Here is a 26,060-nt window from a genome sequence, read left to right on the forward strand (position 1 = left end):
CAGCCAGGGCACATTTGAGTGAGTGGCATTCTGACCTGGTGCCTGGGATTACACCTCACCTTTCCCCAGCCACCTCTCCATCATGACAGAGGGGTGGGCGGGCCAAACCTGCAGCCTCAGGCAGCTGCCCGGCTTGCCTATAGCTAAAGCAGCCTCTATGAGCAGGAAGGAGCGGGCTCCTCGCGTTACACCCCCGTTCACTTGCCCTGGAGCTCCCTTGTTCGTGGAGCGTGAGGTCAGCCCTTCACAGCAGGGACTGGGCTGGGGAGGGGAGCTGCGGAATCGCCAGGCTCGGGGTGTTAAAGGCCTGCCCGCCCCACGCCTCAGCCTCCCGCTTCCGCCTCGATTCAGTCCTAGAGGGGGCCCGGGAGCTGCGGGCCGAGGTAAACACGCTGCTGCTGCCCGTGTACTTTGGAAAAGGATAATACCAGTCACAGGATAGTGGGGGGAAGGTAATCATTCCGGATGAGGGGCTGGGGAAGAGATTGGGGGGGGGCGGTGAGTGTCGGGGGTTGGGAAAATGGGGGAGGAGAGAAGAGATGGGGGGCAGTGAGTGGCCAGGGCCGGGGAAGAGATTGGGGAGTGAGTGTCCAGGGAAGAGATGGGGAGGCAATGAGTGTGCGGGGCCAGGGAAGAGAGGGGGGTGAGTGTCTGGGGCCAGGGAAAATGGGGGAGGGGAGAAGTGACGGTGTCCGGGGCCGGGGAAGAGATGGGGGGGGTGAGTGCCAGGGGAAGGGGGGGGACAATGAGTGTCCGGGGCTGGGGAAAATGAGGGAGGGGAGAAGAGATGGGGGGCAGTGAGTGTCCAGGGCCGGGGAAGAGATGGGGGGCAGTGAATGTCTGGGGCCAGGGAAAGTGGGGGAGGGGAGAAGAGATGGGGGGCAGTGAATGTCTGGGGTCAGGGAAAATGAGGGAGGGGAGAAGAGATGGGGGGCAGTGAGTGTCCAGGGCCGGGGAAGAGATGGGGGGCAGTGAATGTCTGGGGCCAGGGAAAGTGGGGGAGGGGAGAAGAGATGGGGGGCAGTGAATGTCTGGGGTCAGGGAAAATGAGGGAGGGGAGAAGAGATGGGGGGCAGTGAGTGTCCAGGGCCGGGGAAGAGATGGGGGGCAGTGAATGTCTGGGGCCAGGGAAAATGAGGGAGGGGAGAAGAGATGGGGGGCAGTGAGTGTCCAGGGCCGGGGAAGAGATGGGGGGCAGTGAATGTCTGGGGTCAGGGAAAGTGGGGGAGGGGAGAAGAGATGGGGGGCAGTGAGTGTCCAGGGCCGGGGAAGATCGGGCAGCCTGAGGCTGTCTAGGATCGGGGCTGGGGGGGCGGCGACAATTCCCGGGCACCTCCTCCCACAAATAGCGCTCACGGGGGTCTGTGTTTCCGGACTCGCTCCCTTTGGCGGCTGGCTGAGCGCCCAGCACTGCCCGGGGGCGGGGCCCGAGATCCCCCCTCCCCGGCGCCCTTTGCCCCCTCCCGCGGCTGTCCCCGCTTGCGACGTCACTTGTTATGTCTCCGGCGGCGGCTCGGGCTCCGCGGGGGGCAGGCCGGGACCCGGAGCCCGCAGGCAGTCGCCAGGCCCAGCGTCTTGCCCTGCTGACCGTTCGGCCCCGGGGGGTCCCCGAGCGGAGGCGCCTCCCCCTAAATCCCCCCACCCCCCGCAGACTAGCCGCCCCGGCCTGACTGGGGGCCTCAGCTCCCCCACTGTCCCTACTGGGAGCGCAGCCCCCATCCCCTTTCACCCTCCCCGCCCAGCTTGGTAACACCCCGTGATCTCCTTTCTCTCCCCCAGCCCCTGACTGGGACGAGGGCAGCAAGGAGCGGGCCCAGAAGCCAGGGGCGAGGAGGAGGATCCAGGCGGCGGCGGCAGCAGTGGGGCTATTGGTCTGAATAATTGGCTCCTTCCCCCTGCCTCCTCCATTGGGATCTCTCTCTCTCTCGCTCTCTCCTAGGATTGGCTCTCTCGGCGGAGAGTCACACACAGAGAGCGGAAAGATGTGGCTGAAGCTGTTTTTCTTGCTTCTCTATTTTCTGGTCCTGTTTGTTCTGGCCAGGTTTTTTGAAGCCATTGTCTGGTATGAAACTGGCTTCTTTGCCAGCCAGTTGGTGGACCCGGTGGCCCTAAGCTTCAAGAAGCTGAAGACCATTTTGGAGTGCAGGGGGCTTGGGTACTCTGGGCTGCTGGAAAAGAAAGATGTCAGGGAGCTGGTGGAGAAGTCAGGTAAGAGATCATACGTAAGAAGATATTTCACCCATTAACGTTGAGAGGTTTGCTGGGTTTTTTTGGCCTAGAAATGGTTTTCTGTACTTAATTTCTGAATACTTGATTTAAAAAAAATTAATACACATTAAGAGCTTATTGGGGAACAAAATCATCTCATTGGTAATAGTCTTACATTTCTAATAGCAGCTTTCATACTGAAGGATCCTTAAGTGCTTTCCAGATTATATATACAGCACCTCTGAAGTGCAGCCACCTCTGGAGTGTGGGACAGCAGCCAGCTGGCACAGAGCATGCCTTACAACAGTATTGTGGGAGGAGGGAAATTTTGGCCAAGGACATCAAGGCAAATGCTACTCTTGTGAAAAGTATCATGATATGCCTACTGTGAGGGGACAGAGCCTCAGTTTTTCAGGTCTTGTCAAAATGTTACATACAATACACATTTCTATTTCTCAACCTTGTGTCCGCCTTTATGGGTTAACAGCTCTCCAAGCAGAACTTAAATAAATAACCAGTTGTCTTGGTAGACCAAATAATAATAAAATATTAGTGTGATAAATGTAAGAGATCATTCAAAAAGCTGTAAAACTGTGAAATACATTAAATTTCTAACCCAAGTTGTAAATGTGAATATCATATTATACCATCTTTCAAGAAAATAGGCCTTCTATATTCAGTAGACTAGTTATTGAGCAAAGGTTTTGCTTGCAAAGCATACCCTTCACAGGAAAGAGAATATTTCAGAGAAGTTAGTCTGAACTGCTGAGTGGGGTTGAACCTGAATGTTAGATTATGTTTGCGCAGTAGGAAGTATGCTGTTGGGAAGTATGCTGTCAGCTTTGCTTCTAAAACTCAAAACATTTTTTTTTCTCCCATTCTGCATCCTCCTGGCTACTCTAACCCTCAGCACTGTAACTACATAGGCCAAAATATTAACCCATTAAAAGGACATTGTCATGGGCCTAATTTTGATCACACTAGCCTTGTCCTGGTGGAACTCCTCTAATTTACCATTTATATTACCACAGTGCTTGAAGACCCCAATTAGGACCAACATTCTGATGTGCTATGTGCTGCATAAACACACACAGAGATGTAACTAACTCCTGTGCCAAAAAGCCTGCTAACTAAAAAGACAAGTGACCTATGGTGCTAGATTCACAAAGGAAATTAGGCATCTAACTGCCACTTCAGGTGCATAAAATCCAGATACCACTGGTATTTACAAAATTTCCGTTCCCCTGTCACCTAACCCAGTAGGTGCTTAAGCTTACTCAGCGCCCACATTTTTTTGCAGGAAGAGTTCCCTAGGTGCCTATGTTCCTGCCTCCAGGCATGTACGCTGGTGCTTCACTCTAGATGTCTGGGCGCCTGAGCCCCAGTGCAGTTCGTTAGCTAAGGGAAGATAAATGCTCCTCTGCCTAATTCAGCTGTGGGGCCTGATCCAGTTGATGTGCTCTGAGCATATTTAACTGCACTCAAAATGGTCCATGATGGTGGGAGGTGTTCCCACAGAAATTTTAGCCCATGGTTAAGGCAGTGGTATCCAGTCTTATTACACAAGAGAGCCACACAAATATAAGCACAACCTTGTGTGGACCAAACAGATTCTACATATTTTAATAAGATTTAAAATCACCTGTATTGATTTATATTTTAAGTTCAGTTTGTTTCGTATGTATGTAGATAGGTTTTTTCTATATACAGTATTGTCTATCTACACACTTGTGTGTGCTCTGTCTCTCACTTTCCCAACAACTCTTTAATTACTTATCCAAACTGAAACTGGAAGTGGCAGATCAGCCATCAGGCACCATTGCCATCAGGCAGTGCGGGGGAACCGAAGCACAGGGTCATAGACACACTAGGCAAATACCCTAACCATTGGACTAAAAGTTATGAGGGAGCTCTTCGTCTCCCCAGCTCAAACTTTTTGTAAGAAATACCTTGGGCACTTGACTCAGGAGAGGGTTCACAGCAGAGAATCCCAAGCAGAGAGAGGCACTTCTCTCTAGCCCCTGGACTTAGGCATGGAACTCCCTGAGAGGGGCATGGCTTAGTACAGATGCATCTCCAGTTGGCTAGCTTAGTTGACTCCTCATCTAACTGCTGGTTTTTGTGAACTCCATTCCTAGGTGCCTATCTCCCTCTGTTATAAGAAACCTGAGCACCTAACTCTGTGAATCACAGCAATTTCCTAGACACCTAAGCATTAAGCATTGCAATGCTCAGCATCACAATGCCTAAGTACCTTTGTGAATATAGCCCAGTGATACTCAGGCCTAGGCTCATGAGCCGCAAGTGGCTTTTTAATGTTTCTCCTATGGCTGTGTGATTTAATTATTAACCAATCAAGATGCTCTTACTATGTTATTAACCCATTTTAGTTGATAAAATAATACTTTGTCCATCATTTTGCTGTAAGAATAATATATAATATTAAAGAAACAATGAATTCACGCTACTGTGGCTCTTTTGGATAATGTCGATCGCTAATTTGGCTTCTGAACCACTGAGGGCTAAGTATCACTGATCTAGTCCATGAAGCAGGGGGAGAGAAGGATACCAACAAATATGGTAATCTTTATAATAATGTGCCAGCTTTTCCTGTGTGCTCCTCAACCTAGCAACCTGACTGGTTTCTTACAGGTCTTGCTTCAGAGGTGGGTCTTGAAGAGAGGGTAGTGTAGTGGTTTTATAGCTCTATACATAAGAGCGTCACATGTACAAAATGCATTTGGGAATTAGGCATGGAAATGTTTGTGTGAGAAGCTGAGAAAGGATGAGGTTGACATCTCTGAAGGTGGCAAGCAACATAACAACTGAGCAGACCAGTAAAGAAGTGTGGTGTTGTAGAAGGGCCTTGATGGTGAGGATGTGAAATTAGAATGTGATATGGCAAATGGGGTTGGGAGGCAGTAGAGGGATTATGTGGACTGAGTAACAGGCAAGGAAGATAATTTTAGCAGCTGATTTTTAAATTGATTGTCAAGGGGGTGTGGGTGTAGGAGAGGGGGAGGATGGAGAAGAGGCAGCAGTAATCAAGATGGGAGTTAGGACCTCAAAGAGTGTTTGGGCAGAAAGAAAAAGACTAACATGGATTGACTTTTAGTGAAAATGAGAGGAGATTTGGATCCCATTGATTTAAAAAAAAAAATTGTTGTTATTAATTGCTGATACCATTAACACCAACACTTTAAAAATCTAACTTGCTTTTCACCATTTACCTTGTTTAGTTACCTTTTTATTATTACTTCTCTGGTTTGAACAGTGACAACTGATTAGTCAGTTTCACTTGTGTTGCTGGTCACTATTGTTTTTTGGCTCCCCTGCTTTCCTGAAGTTGTAATGTTTGGATGCAAACACCGAAGGGGAATGTTTAACTCCAACCAAAATATTGTTTGATTTTTTTTTGTTTAATGTCACAGAAACACTCCTCTTATTAAGTTTTGTAACATTTTTACACAATTTTTTTTTTTGGCTTTAAATCATGAGATGTCTCTCAATTAAGTTCATAGCTTTCTAACTACCAAGAGTTTCTACTTTAATTCTAAATTTCATATGTTCTGTAAGAAACAACTTCTATGTTTAAAAAAAATGTTTTCAAGAGAGAGTTTAATACAGCAACTCCTATAATGTTATTCGGTATTAACAATCTGGTTTGTAATGTCTCTAAAAGAAAGTATGGGAAAGGAAAGGAGATAACAAAAGAGAGATTATCAAATACATTTATACACATTGTTTTAAGGAAAAATCATGTTGCAAGGCTTCAAGTTCTTAGGAAATGTATACTACTTTGTAAATAGAATAAATCAACTTTTAGAGTGGAATAATTTAACCTTAGGCTAGCTGTGTACAAGATACTTTGGATTATCCCAGTGTAAATAAAATTCTAATAATAGTGTTATTGATTAGACAGGTTTTTAGAATTCCAAATTGGCAGTTTTAACAGTTTGCCTTCTGCATGATCTTTGTTCACGATAGAACTAAATTTCATGTAAAATAAAGGAGAAGACATCTAAACTAAAACTGATGTCTTCCATTTTAGTGCTGTAAATTTCAGACAACATCAGCAGGGACTTATGGGGCTGAAAAGACATTTGTTTTTCAGTATGTCCAATTACATATGTAGAGTATATCTGTGTAATATTCATGTCCCATGGCTTGTTGACAGCTAAAAGTGATGTGTGTTAAAAGCATAAATACATATACAAATAAATTAAGAATAAAGTTTGAATTGTCCTTGGACTGAAGTGGTGCTGCACCCAGCTATGTAAAATATAATTAACAACATCTTCACTATCTGACAAAGAAATAGCTTTCGTATCAGAATATTTTTGATTAATGTGACCTTTATCAAATGTAATGTAATTGTTTTTTCCCTTCTGCCCATCCTTCAGGAGACCTCATGGAGGGTGAGCTCTATTCTGCTCTCAAGGAAGAAGAGGCCTCTGAATCAGTTTCCAGTACAAACTTCAGTGGTGAAATGCACTTCTATGAGCTTGTAGAAGACACAAAGGATGGTATCTGGCTGGTACAGGTATTGGAAATTTTTCTAGTTTTTATCGTGGCTAAAATAACTTCTCCTTTGAAGCATATTTTTGGAGACTAGTTCATCTAATAGCAACACGTATGTTCTGAGTGTGCTAAGAGACTGTATTTGACTCTATGGAACAAGGAAAAACCCCAGAAGGGTACTCCAAGGTAACAAGCATTGGAGAATTAACCTGTGCGACAGCAAATAGGATAGGAAGTGACAGAACATCATAACTGTTTTTCATTAAATGTCTCTTAGTAAACAGTATGCTATAATATAGAATCAGTAAAAAGCACAATAATACATATTTGTTCTTAAGTGTACACACTACACTGGAATATAGCCAGGTACAGTAAGAATTTGCCATTGTATGTTATGTATATGCATTGTAACATTCCAGTAGGAAAGGCAGGGATTTGGGGGAAAATGTACTTGACCCCGACTGGCCAGGATGAAAAATGTGTGTTGCCACCTTCCCAAAGGTCGTCACCAATAATTTTAAAGGAATAAAATTGGTTGTGTACTGTCAATTGCATACTGAATTTGATTGCAGCATGTTATTCATCAGCTTACTTAATACATTTTAAAATGTAGTTGTTTGTTACTATGACTGATCAAATAGTAGAAGACTATATTACAAATAATTATTTGAATATAACTGGTATTTTTGAATAATATTTGACCAGCTATAGAGTTGGTCACGGTTACTGCAAAAATAAAAATTGTTAAATATATTATTTGATCCAGTGCAACTTATTGAATAGCATGTTTGCTAAATGGTATTTGCCCAGTCCTACAGAATAAAAGCAAGAAAGCTGTAGCATCTCCTTTCCGTTCTTGGTTTCTCTCCATTTTTTGTTCTAGTAATAGCTTGTGGTATATGACTTTCTGAACTGGTTTTTCATTGTGTTTCCTCCTCTCTCTCCCCTCCCCTCCCCTCCCTTCTACATTTCTTACTCTACATTGTAGCCTCTACTTTTTGATGTATGGTCACCCTTGATTCAGTAGGTATGCTCTAAGGCTGCTTACTAGATCAGGTCCCATTCAAAATCTGAGGGGAGAAGAGGAGAAGGTGGTGCCCATCTTATAACTTTTAAACCAGTGGTTAGAGAACTCACCTGGGATGTGAGAGACTCAGGTTCAATTCACCCTTCTGCCAGAAGCAGGGAAAGAATTTGAACAGGTGGTCCCCAATCCCTCAGGAGAGTGCTCTAACCATTAAGCAATGGGATATTCTGATGTAGGGCTCCTAGTCTCCCATAGAAGCTGTTCTACTATATATAAATACTTTGAGTAATTGGTGCAGGGGGACTGGTCTCTGGGTCTCCATCCTCCAAGGGGGCGCCCTAACCACCTGGCTACAAAGTCATTCTCTCAAGTATTTATCCACAATGGAACAGCTTTAACATAAGAGACTGGGGAAGGCCTTTTCAGAATATCTAGAACTCAGTGGTTAGTGCACGCTCCTCAGATGTGTCAGGCCCCTGTTCAGTCCCCTTTTTTTCTTTTAAGTTGGTATTTCTTTCAAACAGCTGCTGTTTCACCATAGATAGGTGAAATGATCCCCAAGTAGGCTCCGTATCAGTTTGTAAAATGCTTTGGGTTCCTTTAGAGATTCAAGGTGGGTAAGGTAATATATCTTTTATTGGACCAACTTCTGTTGGTAAGAGAAAGGGTGATCAGACAGCAAGTGTGAAAAATCGGGATGGGGGTGGGGGGAAATAGGAGCCTATATAAGAGAGAGAGACCCAAAAATTGGGACTGTCCCTATAAAATCGGGACATCTGGTCACCCTAAAGAGAGACAAGCTTTTGAGTTCACACAGAGCTCTTCTTCAGGTCTGGGAAACGTACTCAGAGAGTCACAGCTAGGTACAAGATAGAACAGATTGGTTAATTTATTTATTGGTTAATAATAAAAGGTATTACCTCACCCATTTTGTGTCTTTAATATCCTGGGACCAACATAGCTACAACAACATTGGGATTCTTCAGTCAAACAACTTTAGTCACCCTGTGTTCTTGATGATAAAGTACTACATTTTAAATCAGGATGGATAAAAATCAAGGATTTTTTTTTAAAACAAATCTGATTTTTTTAATTTAAATTGGATTTGTTTGATAAAATGGATAGTTTTAATTAAGATACGTTATAGCTCAAATATATCGCATCATGAAATAGGGATTATAAATTCTAATTCTGTACTGTGAGACAATATATTCATGCAATGTTTAAGAAAAGTTTTATAAATGAGTTCCAATAGTTCATGGATTAAGGACCCAGTCTTATGGGGTTCCACAGGCTTCTGTATAGATTATTTAGGTTTATCTATCTACCCAATGGAACTCAGTGCTCAGTCTAGAAGATACCATCTGAGTAGTCAGTAAGGTAATAAAGAAGCTGTTTTATGCTGGTTTGGTGAATCTAAGTACTGAAATATCCACCAGCTTTATGAGGATTGTCTGCCCCATTCTTTGCAGTTCACCCTAATTGAGTGACTACAGCTGGCTCCCCACTAGGACCTGGTTCACACACTTGATTAACTTATTTTAATCAATGCTTAGTTTTGCAGTTTTTAAACTGTGGATTTGTGTCTCCAGAGATAACATGCTTGTTAACAGGAAAAATGTTTTTAAATAAATAAATAATATGTAGAGGTGAGAAATAAGACCTCAGCTTCATTGTCCCTCTACAAGTCAATCCCTTACCTCTCTCTAAAAGTGCAAAGTTTCAAAATGTTCAAGGAATAGAAGATTGTTGGGGGCGGAATAGGTCTGGACAAGGAGAAGAAGTCTGGAGATAAATGTGAGAAGCGATGGACGTATGCTTGTTTTGTTGAAATATTATATGTTTGCTGTTGAAGGAAAAATATCCAGAATACTTAATGTTGTTTTAGTTAAATAAAACAATCTAAATGTCTGTCTGGTGGTGATCTCCTCCTAATACAGTATGGCAATAAAATTCTCCAAATATTAATGATTAACCTGTTGAATTGGAGATAGTTCACTTCCCAATGATTTCATAAATATCTGCTTCAATTACCTTTGGTAAATGAAATAACCAAACAATCATTCATTTTCTGATATTGCTATAAAACCAATTTGAAAAGTTTTCAAAATAAATCACTTGTTTAAAAATGTATCGTGTACTTTCTAAACATGAAACCTAATCTACCTCTGAGCTGTGAAGAATATGTATTAAAGGTTATAACAACCAACAGGAATGCACTTTTATGTAGAAAATCATGATTAAATCAAGTCTTCCTGACTGGTGATTTAAATTCAATCCACCCTGTTTTAAATTAGCATGCATTATACCTTATTCTGTATGTGATATGATGAAACCATTATTTATCATTAAAATTGTCTAATTAATCCTATTTTAATGGTTTTTTTTTTGTATCAAAATATACCTAATCTCTCTCCTGCATCTCATCATAATCCCTCTTCTGCCTCCAGAGAACATTTTTATCCTATGTCTTGTAACTATGGGTTGGGAGGGTGGAAATCATTTAGTAATCAAAAATACTAAAATAACATACTGTACTGGAGACGATACCAAAGTTTTATAATTAAATGCAGTTCTTGTCTTCAGTTGTCAGCTGCTTGACACTTCATTCACATTCTTATGATGTTTGCACATCTTGGAAATTTAACGAGGGGCTAGATATTATTATAATGACCTGCAAAAAACTGTGCATGAAATAGCATGAAGGATATCTGGCTTAAACCAACAGCAGAAATGAAATTTAGAATTTTGGCTGCTACCCTGCTGTGCTCATGTTTGTGTATTTCTGGAGTAATGGAACAGGGAGTGATCTTTCTATGTTGTATAGAGATAGCAGCTGATCTGGACAGTAGGAGTGTTTAATTTCCTCAAATTCATTGGTTTTTATCAAACTCTTCAACACTTGTATGGGATTTATAATGGAATAATAAAGTTTTTAAAAAACCCTTATAAGGGCAATTGGCAAAGCAAGTAGCAACTATACTGATTAGCTAATGGTGGAGAAACCATTTGGCTGCACAATTGTCTGAGATGCTTTCATGCTGGTGGGGTAGGGGGAAGGGAGAGCCACTTCCTACTGATGTTGTTCTAGGCATCTTACTCATCCAAATATCTGTTCTTAAAGGCCTTTTGGTTCCTTCACCGCATAATTTTGAGTCACATCTTCATTGAGACTTCACTTGAAATCACTTGGGACCTTTCATTCTAATTCAATGTCAACAAAGCTATTGTATCACAAGTTTTTATTGTGCAATTTCCTGTCAGAATCTACAGGATTTTATCTTGTTGCCATATTGTATATTCCTACATGAATTCTATTTTAATTTTAAGTAATATCTTAAAACAACATTATTGTATATTATAATAATATAATACATGTATCTTTGTTTTTTAAAATGTTGTAATTAAAAAAACCTAAGCATCAGAAGTCTGGAAATAATTAACAATCCAATACTAACTTTAATTCTGCTTTCATACTTTTCATTTATCAGTGGGAACACCTGTCTGTCTTCAAGTACATAGATGGCACCCACTACCATAGTATCTGAGCATCTCATCATCTTTTAAAGAACTGATCCTTTCAATTCTGTAGAGAAACTGAGGCTTAGAGAAACTAAATGACTTACCCAAGGTCACACAGGCAGTTTGTGGCAGAGCATGGAATTGAACCCACATCTCCCAAGCCCCAGGCTAGTGCCCTAACTACTGGACTATTATGCCTCTCCAATTTGCCACACTACTCTACCTGACTAGTTGCTACATGACAGCAATTTGTCTTCTCTCTTCCATATACAAATAGCAGTGATCTGGACTATGTAACCTCAACCAACCCTTCTCACCTGTATTTAGACTCAGACTATGCATATAATCTTTAATATATACAGGATTGTTGGTTAACACAGTACTTTTGTTATCATACTGGGTCCTCTTGACATGTTAAATCACTAATGGACTAATATGATGTAAATTTTATTGCATTCCCATTCAAACTGATATCCGTTTACAGATTATGAACACGTCTAGCATGAAATGTGATGCGTAGAGGATAAAATCATATCCTGTCTGTGCGCTGAACTAGTGATGTCAGCAGATGTTCACTGTGCAGAGTGGCTGCAATATATGGCTCTTTGCCATATTAGTATTTTACAAAGAAAACAAAGCAAAAGACACAATTCCAAGATGTGCTAGCAAAACTTCATATTGCAAAACCATATTGTAAATTAGTTTTTTAACTAGATCTGTCATGGTTTAAAACCACTAATAATAATGTGTTCATTTGCTAGTGCAAATAAATAACCAGTTCCAACAGAGAAGCTTTTTTGTCATATTAACATAATACAACTGTGCTGTAATGGTGCAATCAGTGCAAACAGCCAAATTACACTGACGCCTACTAGTGACTGTTGTATTTTCTTGGCTGTCATTACAAGTAATTGTATAGTGCAGTATGAAAGTGGGAGAGACTGAAATAGTGTTTCACTTTTACGTACTGTTAAAATATATTTGTCCTCTGGGCTTCCGACAGCCTTGTTTATTCCCTATACAATGGAGGAGTGTTTCTCATTGTCTTAGGGTTTTTGGTTCTGGCCATGCAATCTTTAAATTATGGTTCAGCTGTCCTAATGTTTGCTCACAATGACTATGCAGCCACCTGCACGAGCAACATAAGGTGGCTAATCATGATGGAGATAGCAACTTTTGCAGTGTGTGTGAAATTTCTGATTGTTAGGTCAAACGATCATTGGGACCACTTTTACTGTGTTTATTTTAATAAACACTTGACAAACATGAGTTTTAAAGTGAAGTCTGAAATCATTTAGAAAGTGGCAACCAGTCAGCTTTTAGGGCATATTACGCATTTCTAAAATAAACCATGTGTGTAGATACTGTAATGTCACACTGATTCGTGATCAATCATATAACTTAAAATTACCTGTCAGCAGCTTGCAGGCAGTTTAACACTTTTTCTCTCTCTCTCTCTCAGTTTTGATAAGTCAGATTATGAGTGTTTAATAATTTGTTTGTAGCGCCTTTTGATCAAAGAGGCTCGCAGCATTTTTTAGACATTATTAACTAAGCCTTGGAACCTCTCTGTGAATTAAATATTAACCTCATGTTGCAAATGGGAAAGAAACCTCATGTTACAAATGAGGCACGGAGTAGTTACATACAATCCTAGAGTGAGTGACTGGTAGAATTGGAATTAAATTCCTAGGTGCCTGTCTGTGGATCTAATCACTAGACAGCATGGCCTCCATTGGCAAATGGCTTAAGGGAGTCTAATATGGTAATGATTGTGTATAGTCTAAAGCAGCTGCATATAATTCTACTTGCTCTGGGTCAACTTTTGTTTGGGTAGGTTTTAGTTTTTCACTGGGATAGAGAGGAGAGACTGGTGAGTAATGTATCACTAACATTTTCCTCACTGTGGTAAAGAGCAAACATATTTTTGTACCTGGGCTGGTAAATTTTAATGAGTTTTTTGCAAGGCTGCTATTAAATGTTAGAAGCTTTGGTATGTAGCAAATCATTATATTAGTTGTCATGTCCCTGACATGTTTTTCTCTTGGCAAGAAATCATTATACTCCTACTACCAATGTTATAGCTTCACTTAACAAACACAGTCATTTAGCTAGGGATAGACAAAACTTCAGAATGAAATCTTTGGTATATTCTGGAGGAAATGAAATATTGAGGATGAACCGGTTTCTGTTTTCATTAAGAGTGAGCTTAATTGTAGGAGAGCAGATGTCGTAAAATGTTGATTAAGGTTGTTTCTGGCACTAAAGCTTTTTTTCCCCTTTGGCAATAGGTGATAGCAAATGATAGAAGTCCTCTCGTGGGTAAAGTCCATTGGGAAAAAATGGTGAAGAAAGTATCAAGGTTTGGCATACGGACAGGCACTTTTAACTGCTCCAGTGACCCCAGGTATGTTCTTTAAAGAGTGATTTAAATCCATAGGAGGTCTTAAAGTACAGTTGGATTCTAACTGGAATGCCTTCTGTTGTAAAGGTAGCCACGACAAAAGGCTGCTACCTACAGGTTTTTATCTCCACTAAAGTATGTTCAAAACTCTCCATTATGATTTTCATAAATTACTCATAAAATTGCTGCTACTAAAAGCAGCGTCAGAGAAATATATATTTACAGCAGTGTGAAAAGATGACTAAATGAATCTGTTGGCTTTATAGCCATGACTGAAGTTAATGGGAATTGTGCTCACTTATGGCCTAGCTGAATTTGGCCCATGTTGGATGTGTTTATTAGTTACAAGACTCTAAATCTTAGTCTGAAACGGGGGGGCAAAATATATATGTTTTGTGGCCACCGTGTTTTAACTGTGGGGTTGTCCAAATGGGGGGAATAGTCCACTGGAGCTCTACACGTTAGCTACTCCACACTAACTCCCTGTGTGGACACACACTTACTGTGTACCAATAGTGCCTTTGTGCACATTAGCTTAATGTACTTTGGAAGTGCATTAAGCTAAACTGCCCAAAGGCACTCTTAGTGCTCATAAAAATGGCCATACTGGGTCAGACCAAAGGTCCATCTATCCCAGTATCTTGTCTTCCGACAATGGCAATGCCAGGTGCTTCAGAAGGAATGAACAGAACAGGTAATCATTAAATGATCCATCCCCTGTCACCCGATCCCAGATTCTGGCAGACAGAGGCTGGGGATACTTCAGAGCATGGTTTTGCATTCCTGCCCTTTCTGGCTAATAGCCATTGATGGACCTATCCTCCATGAACTTATCTAGTTATTTTTTGAACCCTGGTATAGTCTTGGCCTTCACAACGTCGTCTGGTAAGGAGTTCTACAGGTTGACTGTGCGTTGTGTGAAGAAATACTTCCTTTTGTCTGAATTAAACCTCCTGCCTATTAGTTCTTGTGTTTATGAGAAGGAGTAAATAACACTTCCTTATTTACTTTCTCCACACCAATCATTATAGACCTCTATCATATCCCCCCTTTAGTTGTCTCTTTTCCAAGCTGAAAATTCCCAGTCTTATTAATCTGTCCTCATATGGAAGCTATTCGATATCCCTAATAATTTTTGTTGCCCTTTTCTATACCCTTTTACATTCTAATATATCTTTTTTGAGATGGGGTTACCAAATCCGCACGCAGTACTCAAGATGTGGGCATCCCATGGATTTATATAGAGGCAATAGGATATTTTCTGTCTTATTATTTGTCCCTTTCATAATTATTCCCAACATTATTCTTTTTTTTTTGACTGCCACTCCACATTGGGAAAAGTGCTCAGTAAGAACGTCCACGTGGGGAGTGAGTGTGGAGAAGCTAGTGCGCTTTAAGCTTACATCCTAGCTTACTGTGCACTGACTTCCATGTGTAGACAAGCCCTTTGTTTGAACCTTGACAAAAGTACCCTATTCTCAGAAGAATGTATGCAGGCTATTGTTCCCTCTGAGCCCGAGGAATGTGTGTATATACATGTGTAAATATGAATACATCCTTTTAACAACATATAGTATCCTGTTGGAAAGTAGACGTAATGTAACCGAAGCTCTTAAATGTGCCAGAGACTCTCTGGTTCTTGAACATAACTGTAAATGGAAGAATCTGTTTCAGCTGCTTCAGCAGTAGCTGTTGCAATGCTGTTGCAAAACCAATAAAATCCTTATCACTTAGCAGGCATCAGTGGTCACTTCCTTCAGAGGACTACAGGAAGAGTAGTTTGTGTGTGCATGATTCTTATATGGTCTTAATCCTAAAAGTTTACAGAAGTATTAAACTGAATAGGATGAGAGAAATTTTAGACTATAAGTGTTTGTGCAAGCTAATATTATATGAATTTTTTTAACTTTAAACATCTTAAAAATAAGAGGCAGGATTCATAGATTCATAGAATTTAAGTTCAGAAGACACCATTAGATCATCTAGTCGTGTACTTAATTTCTGACTAGTCTTCACATTCTGATCAAATATTAGTTTTATTTCTTTAAGTTAGATTTTATTTAAAAATAACATTGTATTCTAAGCTTTTTTGTCTTGCTGAATAAATGCTCATGAATAATTTTCATCAGACAACAGTTGAAACTCCCACTAAGAGCACCAGCATCATCATCAGTTAAGATTCTTTTGCTATTGGCATAATGTCTTGTGGCCCTTTCCAAAATTAATGTTAACTTCTTTTTGTGGTGGCAGCGATTTAATTTTTTTTTTTTTTATATGGAGAATTTAAAAATAATTGCTCAAAACTATGACTACAGATAGAAAGGGACTAGATTGTTTGGAAGGTGAGCCAGTCTTCCTGCTTTTATTCCTTTGCAGAACTTGTTTGTCAGGTTTGGAAAAAGAGGCAGATGGCTGTGTTTATAGTTATTGTTGGTTTTTAAGATGCCCTGAAAAGTTTATCGGACACCTGCTAACTAAATTGATTAGTCACAGGCTGATACAAAAGATTTGTGGGGGAAGAGGTCACTAGTGAGTTCCAGGAACAACACCTGACTGACCAGACCAGCACCACAGTTGCTGGGATTAGAAAAGTTTCTTGGAAATCTGCCAGGGAGTTGTCTGTGGACCCTCTTGGGAGCTTAGTCTTTATCAAACTGGGGCTAGTAGGTGTTTGTTTGAAGTCAGTCTCCCTTCCCTTCCTTCAGCCAACTGGAAAGCAGAGAAGCTTTCTCTTGTAGAACTTCAGTCCAGAACCTCCTGGCAGAATGCCTCTGCTCTTTTTCCCTTAACAGTGCTTCTTTTTATGTCTTCCACCCCACTGAATAGCTTCAGTACCTGCCTCTGTGGCTCATAGCTTTCCCAAGAAGCCAAAGAGTAAAATTACAGGATTCTTCTCTCTTCAAAGCAGCAGTGAAACAGACCAGAATCTTGCTAACTTCACTCTGCTACTTCTTGACAAAGCTATGAATAACAGCAGAAGCACCCCGGAGGTTAGTTTGCAGAGTCAAGAAAGCAGCGCTGCGTCTGTTTAAATTGTAATGGTTATCTCTACAACTGGAAGGCCTAGGAACTTAATCACTTCTAAAATTAAAGCTTTCTACTTAACACTCAAGTGAGCATGTTTTTTTTGTTTTGTTTCAAATTCTACTATAAGAACTTTGATATCAATGATACTTGACTTTATTACCTATAATAAACCCTTATTTAGCACTTTCCTCATCAGCAATGCTTTACGCATCCTCTCGAGACCCCACAGTGCCCTTGTGAAGTAGGTGGGAAAGTAGAAGAATTATAACAGCAGGCTCTGGAGTGGGGAAAGGTTTCCATGGGTGTTGAGCACACACACTTCCCCTTTATTTTGCTGTGTACAGGTGCTTAGGGCCTCTGATAATCATCAGACTTGCATTCAAAATTTAAGGACTACTGTCCTAGAAATATAAAACTGCATAGTCTTATCCACTGTTTTCTTTGTAGATACTGCAGGAGAAGAGGCTGGGTGAGATCCACACTAATTATGTCAGTCCCACAAACCAGTACCTCTAAGGGAAAAGTGATGCTTAAAGAATACAGTGGACGCAAAATTGAAGCTGAGCACATTTTCAAGTGGATAACAGCCCATGCAGCTTCTCGGATCAAAACTATCTACAACTCTGAACATTTAAAAGAAGAATGGAAGAAAAGTGACCAGTATCGGGTGAAAATATACCTGTTTGCAAACCTTGACCAGCCTCCGGCTTTCTTTTCTGCACTAAGTGTGAAGTTTACTGGAAGAGTTGAGTTTATTTTCGTGAATGTAGAAAACTGGGACAACAAGAGTCACATGGCAGAGATTGATATCTATAAGACACCATGCTACGTACTTAGAACTCCAGAGGGAATTTATAGGTATGGGAATAACACTGGTGAATTTATATCCCTACGGGCCATGGATTCCTTCTTGCGCTCAATACAACCTGAAGTTAATGACTTATTTGTTTTAAGCTTAGTACTGGTTAATCTGATGGCTTGGATGGACCTATTTATCACGCAAGGTGCTACTATAAAGCGTTTTGTGGTTCTTATAAGCACTTTAGGGACGTATAATTCTCTCTTAATTATTTCTTGGCTACCTGTGTTGGGCTTTTTGCAGTTACCTTACTTAGATAGCTTTTATGAGTATAGTTTAAAACTCTTCAGGTATTCTAATACAACTACTCTGGCTTCGTGGGTGAGAGCTGACTGGATGTTCTACTCATCACACCCAGCCCTGTTCCTCAGCACTTACCTGGGTCATGGCTTACTAGTAGATTACTTTGAGAAAAAAAGACGACGGAACAACAATGATGAAAGAAATGCCAATAACTTGGAATGGCTGTCAAGTCTGTGGGACTGGTACACCAGCTACTTGTTCCACCCAATTGCTTCTTTTCAACACTTGCCCTATGAATCAGATTGGGACGACGAGCCAGATTTGTTCTTGGAGCGATTAGCTTTCCCTGATTTATGGCTTCACCCTCTGATACCAACTGATTATATAAAAAGTTTACCAATGTGGAGGTTTAAATGTCTTGGCATCCATTCTGAAGAGGAAATGTTGGAAGCCTCTCAAGAAAGTGAAAGTGACTCAGACAGTGAAAGCAAAGATGTCTTGAGTGGTGAAAAAGAAGTATCTGAGGATGAGCTAAGTACAGTTCACAGTCTCAGTGAAGGAGAGTCTCAGTGCAATGCTGAGATCTGTTCATGTGCCAATAAAAATTATCATAACGAGCCGTATGAAAGGAAAGCGAGGTCGTATGGCTCATATAGCACTACAGAAGATTGGTCAGCCTGGCCTTCTAATATGTTGCACTGTACAGAATGTGTTGTGTGTCTAGAGAATTTTGAAAATGGATGTCTGCTAATGGGCTTACCATGCGGTCATGTGTTTCATCAGAATTGCATCGTGATGTGGTTAGCTGGGGGGCGACATTGCTGCCCAGTTTGTAGATGGGCTTCTTATAAGAAAAAGCAGCCTTTGTCAAATGATACCCCATCTTAGCTGTGTACTAATGTCCTTTGTAAGCTTTCAGCATATTACAGCTGGCCTTTTAAATGTTAGTCACTTAAAGATTTTGTGGTTTGAAGTTTTAGTTTAAATGTTAGTGCAGTGAACTAAAATATAAATGATGGTAATGTTAATGACAGAATCATTTGGTTGCCTTGTATGTTGAAACTGAATGCATATTTACGATACAATTAATTATTTTTTCCTTTACAACATTTGGAAATGTAATGCAGCTTTTGTAAGCACAAAGATCAAGCCTACAGGAAAAGTGTATTCCAGCAAAAGTTTACAAGTTAGGGTTTGGGTGACCATTTGAAATTCTAATCTGAGATAATTGCATAATTTGAGTTTCTTCTTTTAGAGTCTGTTCAGCTCGCCTTTGTTGAATAATGTATGTTATATGACAGTACCATTTAAAAATCCGTAAAATAAATTATTTTAAAAGGAGAAGGCAGCAGATTTGTAATATTATTTTTGATAAATATTCTGTGCATGTGGCTACAGATGTCACCAGTCTTACATAGCTGTGAAGACAAATGAAAACATAATACAACTTGTGTCTCTGTATACAGAAGAAATGCAAAAATAAGTAAGTACGACTCCTTATCTCACTCAGAGCCATTTAAACTCATTACTATTTCAGACTTGCAGCAAGACCTATAGATCATCTTTCTAGTGGTGGAGTAATTTGTTTTATTTTTGTAGTTCCAAAAATGTGCTAGACACTTGCCAAACACTGGAAGACAATGTGTCCCTGGCTTGAAGAGTTCTCCTTTGTAAGCATTTCTGAGCCTGCTTTTTGCTGTTGTGTGCTGTTCTGCTAGACCAATGGTTCTGCAGTTCATTCTGCAGACCACTTTGTAAAAGGTCTATGACAGAGGATCTTCCACTCTCCCCTCATAACCCTCCATTGCTTGGTCCTTTGTGTCTTATTCTACAGCCAGCCATAAGGGCATGTGGAGCTTAGTATGAGATCCACTGTACTAGGCATAGCATAGAATTGTCACATAATGACTAAAACAACTTTTATATTACTGTTTATTTAAATAACAAGTTTGAGATTTCAAAGTCCAACTGTTTCTTATTTCCTGTGTGTACAGTGCGAGCAGCAGTGGGGAGGATGGGTGCTTAATATAGTGGCAAAGTGTATGTGTTACGACCTTTGATGCATAAAATGGATGAAAGTATTTTGTTTACACGTGTCAAAAATCATCTAGCTGAAAATCTAGCATGGAAACTTTCAGTACAAAAAACTTTTGATAAGAAGGTAAATAAAAAGAATCCAACTATGCAGTATTTTTTTTTAAACGGGCTCAGTCAACTTGATGTTAGTTTGAACATTTGTACTGCATAGTTATGATTGAATACCGTTGAACTTGCTTGAATACAACTAATTTTACCAGGTGTCCCATATTCACCTTAGGGAAATAACTGACCCTATGTCAGTGGTTCTCAAACTTTTGTATTGGTGACTCCTCTCACACAGGAAGCCTCTTAAGTGCGACCCTCCACACCCCCACTTCCCAATAAATTTAAAAACTTTAATATATATATTTGACACTGTTATAAATGCTGGAAATGAAGCACAGTTTGGGGTGGAGGCTGACATCTGATGACCTCCCATGTAATAACCTCATGACCACCCCCGTTTGAGAACCCCTTCCCTATATTAAGTACCCATCGGGGTGAGCTCAACACCCACGGCCATTGGCTGCAACATGACCTAGCCCTTCATATCAATGTCAGGGAGCTCAGAGGGTTTGCCTGGCACGCCAGGCTTTCTTGCCCCACCTGGTAGGCAAGGTGTGCAGGTCCTGATGGACAGTACTAAATCAACAGGCAGGGTGGTGCCAGGTCTTCAGCCCTCTGTCGGGAAGCGCTCAGCCTCTGGGATTTTTGTGTGCGGCACACCATTCATTTGGTGGCCACCCACCTGCCTGCTGCCAAGAACGTCCTGGCGAATTGCCTCAGCAGGACCTTCTCATCTCACCACAAAGTCCTGCTCAAGGTGAAACAAGACAAAGCAACTGTCATCCTTGTTGCCCCAGCATGGCCTCATCAGCACTAGTTCACCATGCTCCGAGTCTTTCAGCAGCCAGCCCGTTGCAGCTGCCTCTTCAACTGGAGCTGCTGTCCCAGAACCATGGGAACCTGCTGCACCCAAACCTGGCAGCACTGCACCTGATGGCCTGGTTTCTGCACGACTGAGTGGGGAGGAATGGCAGAGTTCCGCTGGTATCCAGCAGGTCCTGCTGGGCAGCAGGAAGCCCTCCGTCAGGGCTACCTACATAGCAAAATGAAAGTTCACATGTTGGGCCTTGGTTCACCACATCTGGGCAGAAGAGGGCCCCCTGCAGGACGTCCTGGACTATGTTACACCTGAAGCTCCAGGGCCTGTCACTGTCTTCAGTCAAGTGTCGCCTGGTGGCTATTTTGGCTTTCCATCCTCTGTTTCACAGCAGGTCACTATTCACTCATCTCATGATGGTGCAGTTCCTGAAAGGTCTGGAATGTCTTTACCTGCATGCCCGGGACCCGGTCCCTCCTTGGGACCTGAACCTTGTGCTGTCCAGGTTCACAGGACTCCCCGTTTGAGCCCGAAGCTTCCTGCTCCCTTCTGCTTTCCTCTTGGAAGGTTTCCTTTTTGGTCACTAGAACTTCGGCCCGTAAGGTATCCAAGTTCAGGGCACTCATGTTGGAGCCCCCTTACATGATCTTCTATAAGGAGAAGGTCCAGCTGTGTCCATACCCAGCTTTTCTGCCCAAGGATGTGTCTCAGTTCCATACTGGTCAGGATATATATCTTCCAGTCCTCTGCCCAAAGCCTCATGCTATTGATGAGGAACACAGGCTGCATACCCTGGATATCAGGTGAGCACTGGCCTTCTACATAGTGTGGCAGAGCTCTGACCTTTGCTCCCGTGGGTCCTGCGCTTCTAGGCGGGTTATGCTAGCCTCAGTGGCTCACTGTAACCCTCCATGTAGCCCTTCTCTCTCTCTAGGGCCAGGGTTACAGTCTACTGAGCCCTTTTCATCACAGGCCTGCAAGGAGGTTGAGGGAACTCCCACAGTCTCTGTTCAGCCTCCTGTCCTGACAGGGGCCTGACATCCCCGCCCAGGAGATGTTCCTGTAGTGGTGGGTTGGGGGGAACCCAGGACCACCCTCTACTCTGGGTTCCGGCTCAGGGACCCTAATGGTAGCAGTTGTTGGCGGCCTACCTTTCACAGCCAGAGTTGCTACGTTTCCCTGGGCCACTTCCCCGCAGCTCTCCTGCTTCTCCCTTCTTCATCGTTACCTTAGGGCTCCTTTAACTATGGTCTGAGGGTGTCTTCAGTAATCAGTCTTTCAGCCGCACTTCCTCACCTCTGGCTCCCTGACTCTTCCCTGTCTGACTGAAGTGAGCCCTTTTTATAGTATCAGCAGGGCCTTAATTAGAGTCAGGTGTTCACATTAATTGAATGAACTCACCTGACTCTTTGTCTCATTAGCCTGGAGCGGCCCCTGCTCTGGTCAGTCAGGGAACAGAAAATTGTTAATCCAGTGGCCAGTATATCTGCCTTCTGCTATTCTGCTCTATCCAACTGGCCTGGGTCTATCACAGTAGAGAGGACGAAGCCATTCCGTAAGTCTGTCGCAAACCGGATGAAGGGTTACCCAGTGTCTACCCAGAGAATGTCATCCTGGATCACGGCCTGCATCCGCTATTGTTATGAGCTAGCGAAGGTTCCTCCGCCAGCAGTTCTGACTGCCCACTTGACTAAGCGCAAGCGTAATTTGTGGCCTTCCTCGCTCAGGTGCTGATCCAGGAAATTTTGCCATGCTGCAACTTGGTTGTCCATCCTCACATTTGCTTCACACTATGTGCTGACCCAGCAGGCTCAGGCTGATGCTGGTTTCGGCAGAGCAGTACTCCAATCTGCAAGACTGTGAACTCCAAGCCCACCCCTGTGGATTCTGCTTGTGAGTCACCTACAAGGGAATCAACATGAGCAAGCACTTGAAGAAAAAAGGTCACCCACCTTTTTGTAACTGTTGTTCTTCGAGATGTGTTGCTGATGTCCATTTCATTACCCGCCCTCCTGCCCCTCTGTCGGAGTTGTCGGCAAGAAGGAACCGAGAGGGCACAGGGCTGGCGGCACCTGCTATACTACGCCATGTGCACAGCACTCCAGAGGGCACCACGGGTACTGCTAAGGCAAAAGTCTCCGGCTGCGTCCTTGGTGCACGTACACCTACAATGGAAAGGATGTGAGCAACACATCTCGAAGAACAACAATTACAAAAAGGTGGGTAACCATTTATCCATCCTCTGTCGTGCAGTCTCAGCTTCTGGCAGTTGGAGTTTTAGAGACACCCAGAGCATGGAATTATGTCCCTGACCATGTTGGCTAATAGCCATAGAGGGACCTATCCTCTATGAACTTATCTAATTCTTTTTTTGAACCCAGTTATGCTTTGGCCTTCACAAAATCACATGACAACAAGTTCCACAGGTTGACTGTGTTGTGTGCTGAAGTACTTCCTTTTGTTTGTTTGTTCGTTTTAAATGTGCTGCCTGTTGATTTCTCTGGGTGACCTTTGGTTCTTGTGATATGTGATGGAATAAATAACACTTACTCCATGTCATTAATGGATTTTATAACCTTCTATCATATCCCTCCTTAGTAATCTCTTTCCTAAGATGAACAGTTCTATACAACACTACTGCAGTAATGGTCAGGCAGAGTGCACCTTTGGGCTAAGTGTACACTGTGGGTTACAGAAAGTTGTCATGTAATGTGAAAACTGAGACCAATATTTGTTGGAGGAGAGGTACTGTCCTTGATTTGCAGGCAGTAGTGAGTGGATGCCCGTTTCAGCCAAAGATTGTTCTAATGCTCCCTGTTGCTGTATAAATCTATTTCTGTTTGAGAAATAAGACAATAGTTTGGACAGTCAGAAGGAGGCACATAGAGGACACAGACACACTAGTTTTGCTAGGATGACTTTTATGGTAATAAGAGAGAGAGAGTCTTGCTGCTGTAGGTCTCTAGATCATGAACAGTAGGTACAGTATTGACTCAAATCTTTGGCATCTAATATCTGTTTGGTTGCCTATGTGAAATTCATGGCCTCAGTCTAGTTCATAGTGGACATGTCTATTTCAGAAACCACCGCATTTGGTATCCTTGTTGGCCGTTTCAGCTGAGAAGCAATAGGGTGCTTTTATTATATTAAACTCTTGTTATAGTAGCTGCAATCAGGATTGAGTCTATTATGCTGCATGCTATACAAACACAGAGACACTCCCTAGCCCAGTGTTTACAATCTAAAAGACACAAGAACAGACGAAAGGCTGAGGCCTGGTCTACACTATGTGTTTATATTGATTTTAGCAGTGTTAAACCAATTTAATGCTGCACCCGTCCACACTACGAGGCCCTTTAAATTGATATAAGGGGCTCTTTAAATCGGTTTCTGTACTCCTCAACAAGAGGAGTAGCGCTAAAATTGGTATTATATCGGATTAGAGTTAGTGTGGCTGCAAATCGATGGTATTGGCCTCCGGGCCGTATCCCACAGTGCACCACTGACTGCTCTGGACAGCTATCTGAACTCAGATGCACTGGCCAGATAGACAGGAAAAGCCCCGCAAACTTTTGAATTTCATTTCCTGTTTGGCCAGCGTGGAGCACTGATCAGCACAGGTGACCACGCAGAGCTCATCAGCACAGGTAACAATGCAGTCTCCTGAGAATCAAAAAAGAGCTCCAGCATGGACCGCACAGGAGGTACCGGATCTGATCGCTATATGGGGAGAGGATTCGGTGCTAACAGAACTCGGTTCCAAAAGACAAAATGAAAAAACATTTGAAAAAAGTTCCAAGGCCATGATGGAGAAAGGCCACACCAGGGACTCAGTGCAGTGCAGAGTGAAAGTGAAGGAGCTCAGACAAGCCTACCAGAAAACCAAGAAGCAAACAGAAGGTCCGGGTCAGGGCTGAAAACATGCCGCTTCTACGCTGAGCTGCATGCAATTTTAGGGGGCTGCGCCACCACTACCCCACCCCTGTCCTTGGATTCTGTAGTGGGGGTTGTAATCTCAACCATAGCTGAGGATTATGCAGACAGGGAAGTGAGGAGAAGGAAGAGGAGGACGAGCTTGCAGAGAGCACACAGCTCTCCATCAGCTCCAACAGCCAGGATCTTTTTCTGACCCAGACGGAATTACCGTCCCAGCCCTCCCAACCCACTAGCTCAGACAGTGAAGCCATGGAAGCGACCTCTAGTGAGTGTACCTTTTGTAAATTTAAAACATGGTTTTAAAAGCAAGCTTTTTTTAATGATTGATTTGCCCTGAGGGCTTGGGATGCATTCGCGGGCAGTAAAGTTACTGGAAAAGTTTAACATGTCTGGGGATGGAGCGGTAATTCTCCAGGGACATCTCCATGAAGCGCTCCTGGAGGTACTCCAAAAGCCTTTGCAGAAGGTTTCTGGGCAAGGCAGCCTTGTTCCGTCCACCATGGTAGGACACTTTACCATGCCATGCATGTAGCAAGTAATGGGGTATCATTGCATGACAAAGCATAGCTGTGTATGGTCCCAGTGATTGCTGGCATTCAAGAAACATCCGTTCTTTATCTCGCTCTGTTATCCTCAGCGGAGTAATATCGTTCATGGTAACCTGGTTGAAATTCAGGAATTTAATTAAGGGGACAGAGAGGGGTGTTTGCCTGTTACTTACAAGAAATCCTTCCTTGCATGTAGCCGAGCAGGGGGAGGGGAGGATCTTTCTCACGTTTGGCTAGCAGGAATCTTCCCAGCTACCAGCCACGCGGTGGGGAGGAAGGGGGGTGATTAGCAGTGATCTTCCATGATACCAGCCATGCGGTGGAGGGCGGGGGGGTAAAGCGATCATCCTAGAGAATTGGAGGTGGGGTGGGGGTGGCTTCTGCGAATGGAAGTGAAGGCTGCAGAAGCCGGAAGACAATGGCTTACCATGGCCGCATGCAAGCTGAATTCTGATGCCCGGACCTGCATCTGTGAGATCTGTAACACCAGAGCCGCAGGCACTCAAAATTAAGATGCAAAATGCAACCTTGTAGTGAAATCACATGTGCTATATAAGGTGCATAGTGTTGTTCACTGTGAAAGAGTATAACCATTGTTCTGTAAAATGTATCTTTTTAAATACTTCTCTCCCTTTTTTCCCTCCCTCATGCAACTGCACATTTTTCAAGCCTCCCTACTCCATCCCGAAGGCTAGCTCAGATAAGGCGGAGGAAGAAGAGGACGCGAGACGAAATGTTCTGGGAAATCATGGAAGTAACCTGCAATGAAAGAGCTCATCTGAATCAGTGAAAGGACGTGGTAT

The 26,060-nt window shown here is 42.5% G+C and overlaps 1 protein-coding gene across 2 annotated transcripts in view; it reads left to right on the forward strand.

The window, feature by feature from the left end:
- Nucleotides 1–1,510: 1,510 nt before the first annotated feature.
- Nucleotides 1,511–26,060, forward strand: part of LOC115652487 (charged multivesicular body protein 3) — a 53,483-nt gene continuing 28,933 nt past the window's right edge. The window contains exons 1-4 of one of the 2 annotated variants that reach the window (XM_030564528.1): nucleotides 1,511–2,208; nucleotides 6,612–6,751; nucleotides 13,570–13,685; nucleotides 17,157–19,155. In XM_030564528.1, coding sequence (XP_030420388.1) covers nucleotides 1,983–2,208; nucleotides 6,612–6,751; nucleotides 13,570–13,685; nucleotides 17,157–18,699 — 2,025 coding nt within the window. In that variant the 5' untranslated portion in view covers nucleotides 1,511–1,982 and the 3' untranslated portion in view covers nucleotides 18,700–19,155. Of the gene's footprint in view, nucleotides 2,209–6,611; nucleotides 6,752–13,569; nucleotides 13,686–17,156; nucleotides 19,156–26,060 lie in introns of those variants that run through there. The other variant, XM_030564530.1, reaches the window with a different exon arrangement.

The sequence above is a fragment of the Gopherus evgoodei genome, chromosome 5 (assembly GCF_007399415.2).
Source record: "Gopherus evgoodei ecotype Sinaloan lineage chromosome 5, rGopEvg1_v1.p, whole genome shotgun sequence".
Lineage (NCBI taxonomy): Eukaryota > Metazoa > Chordata > Testudines > Testudinidae > Gopherus > Gopherus evgoodei.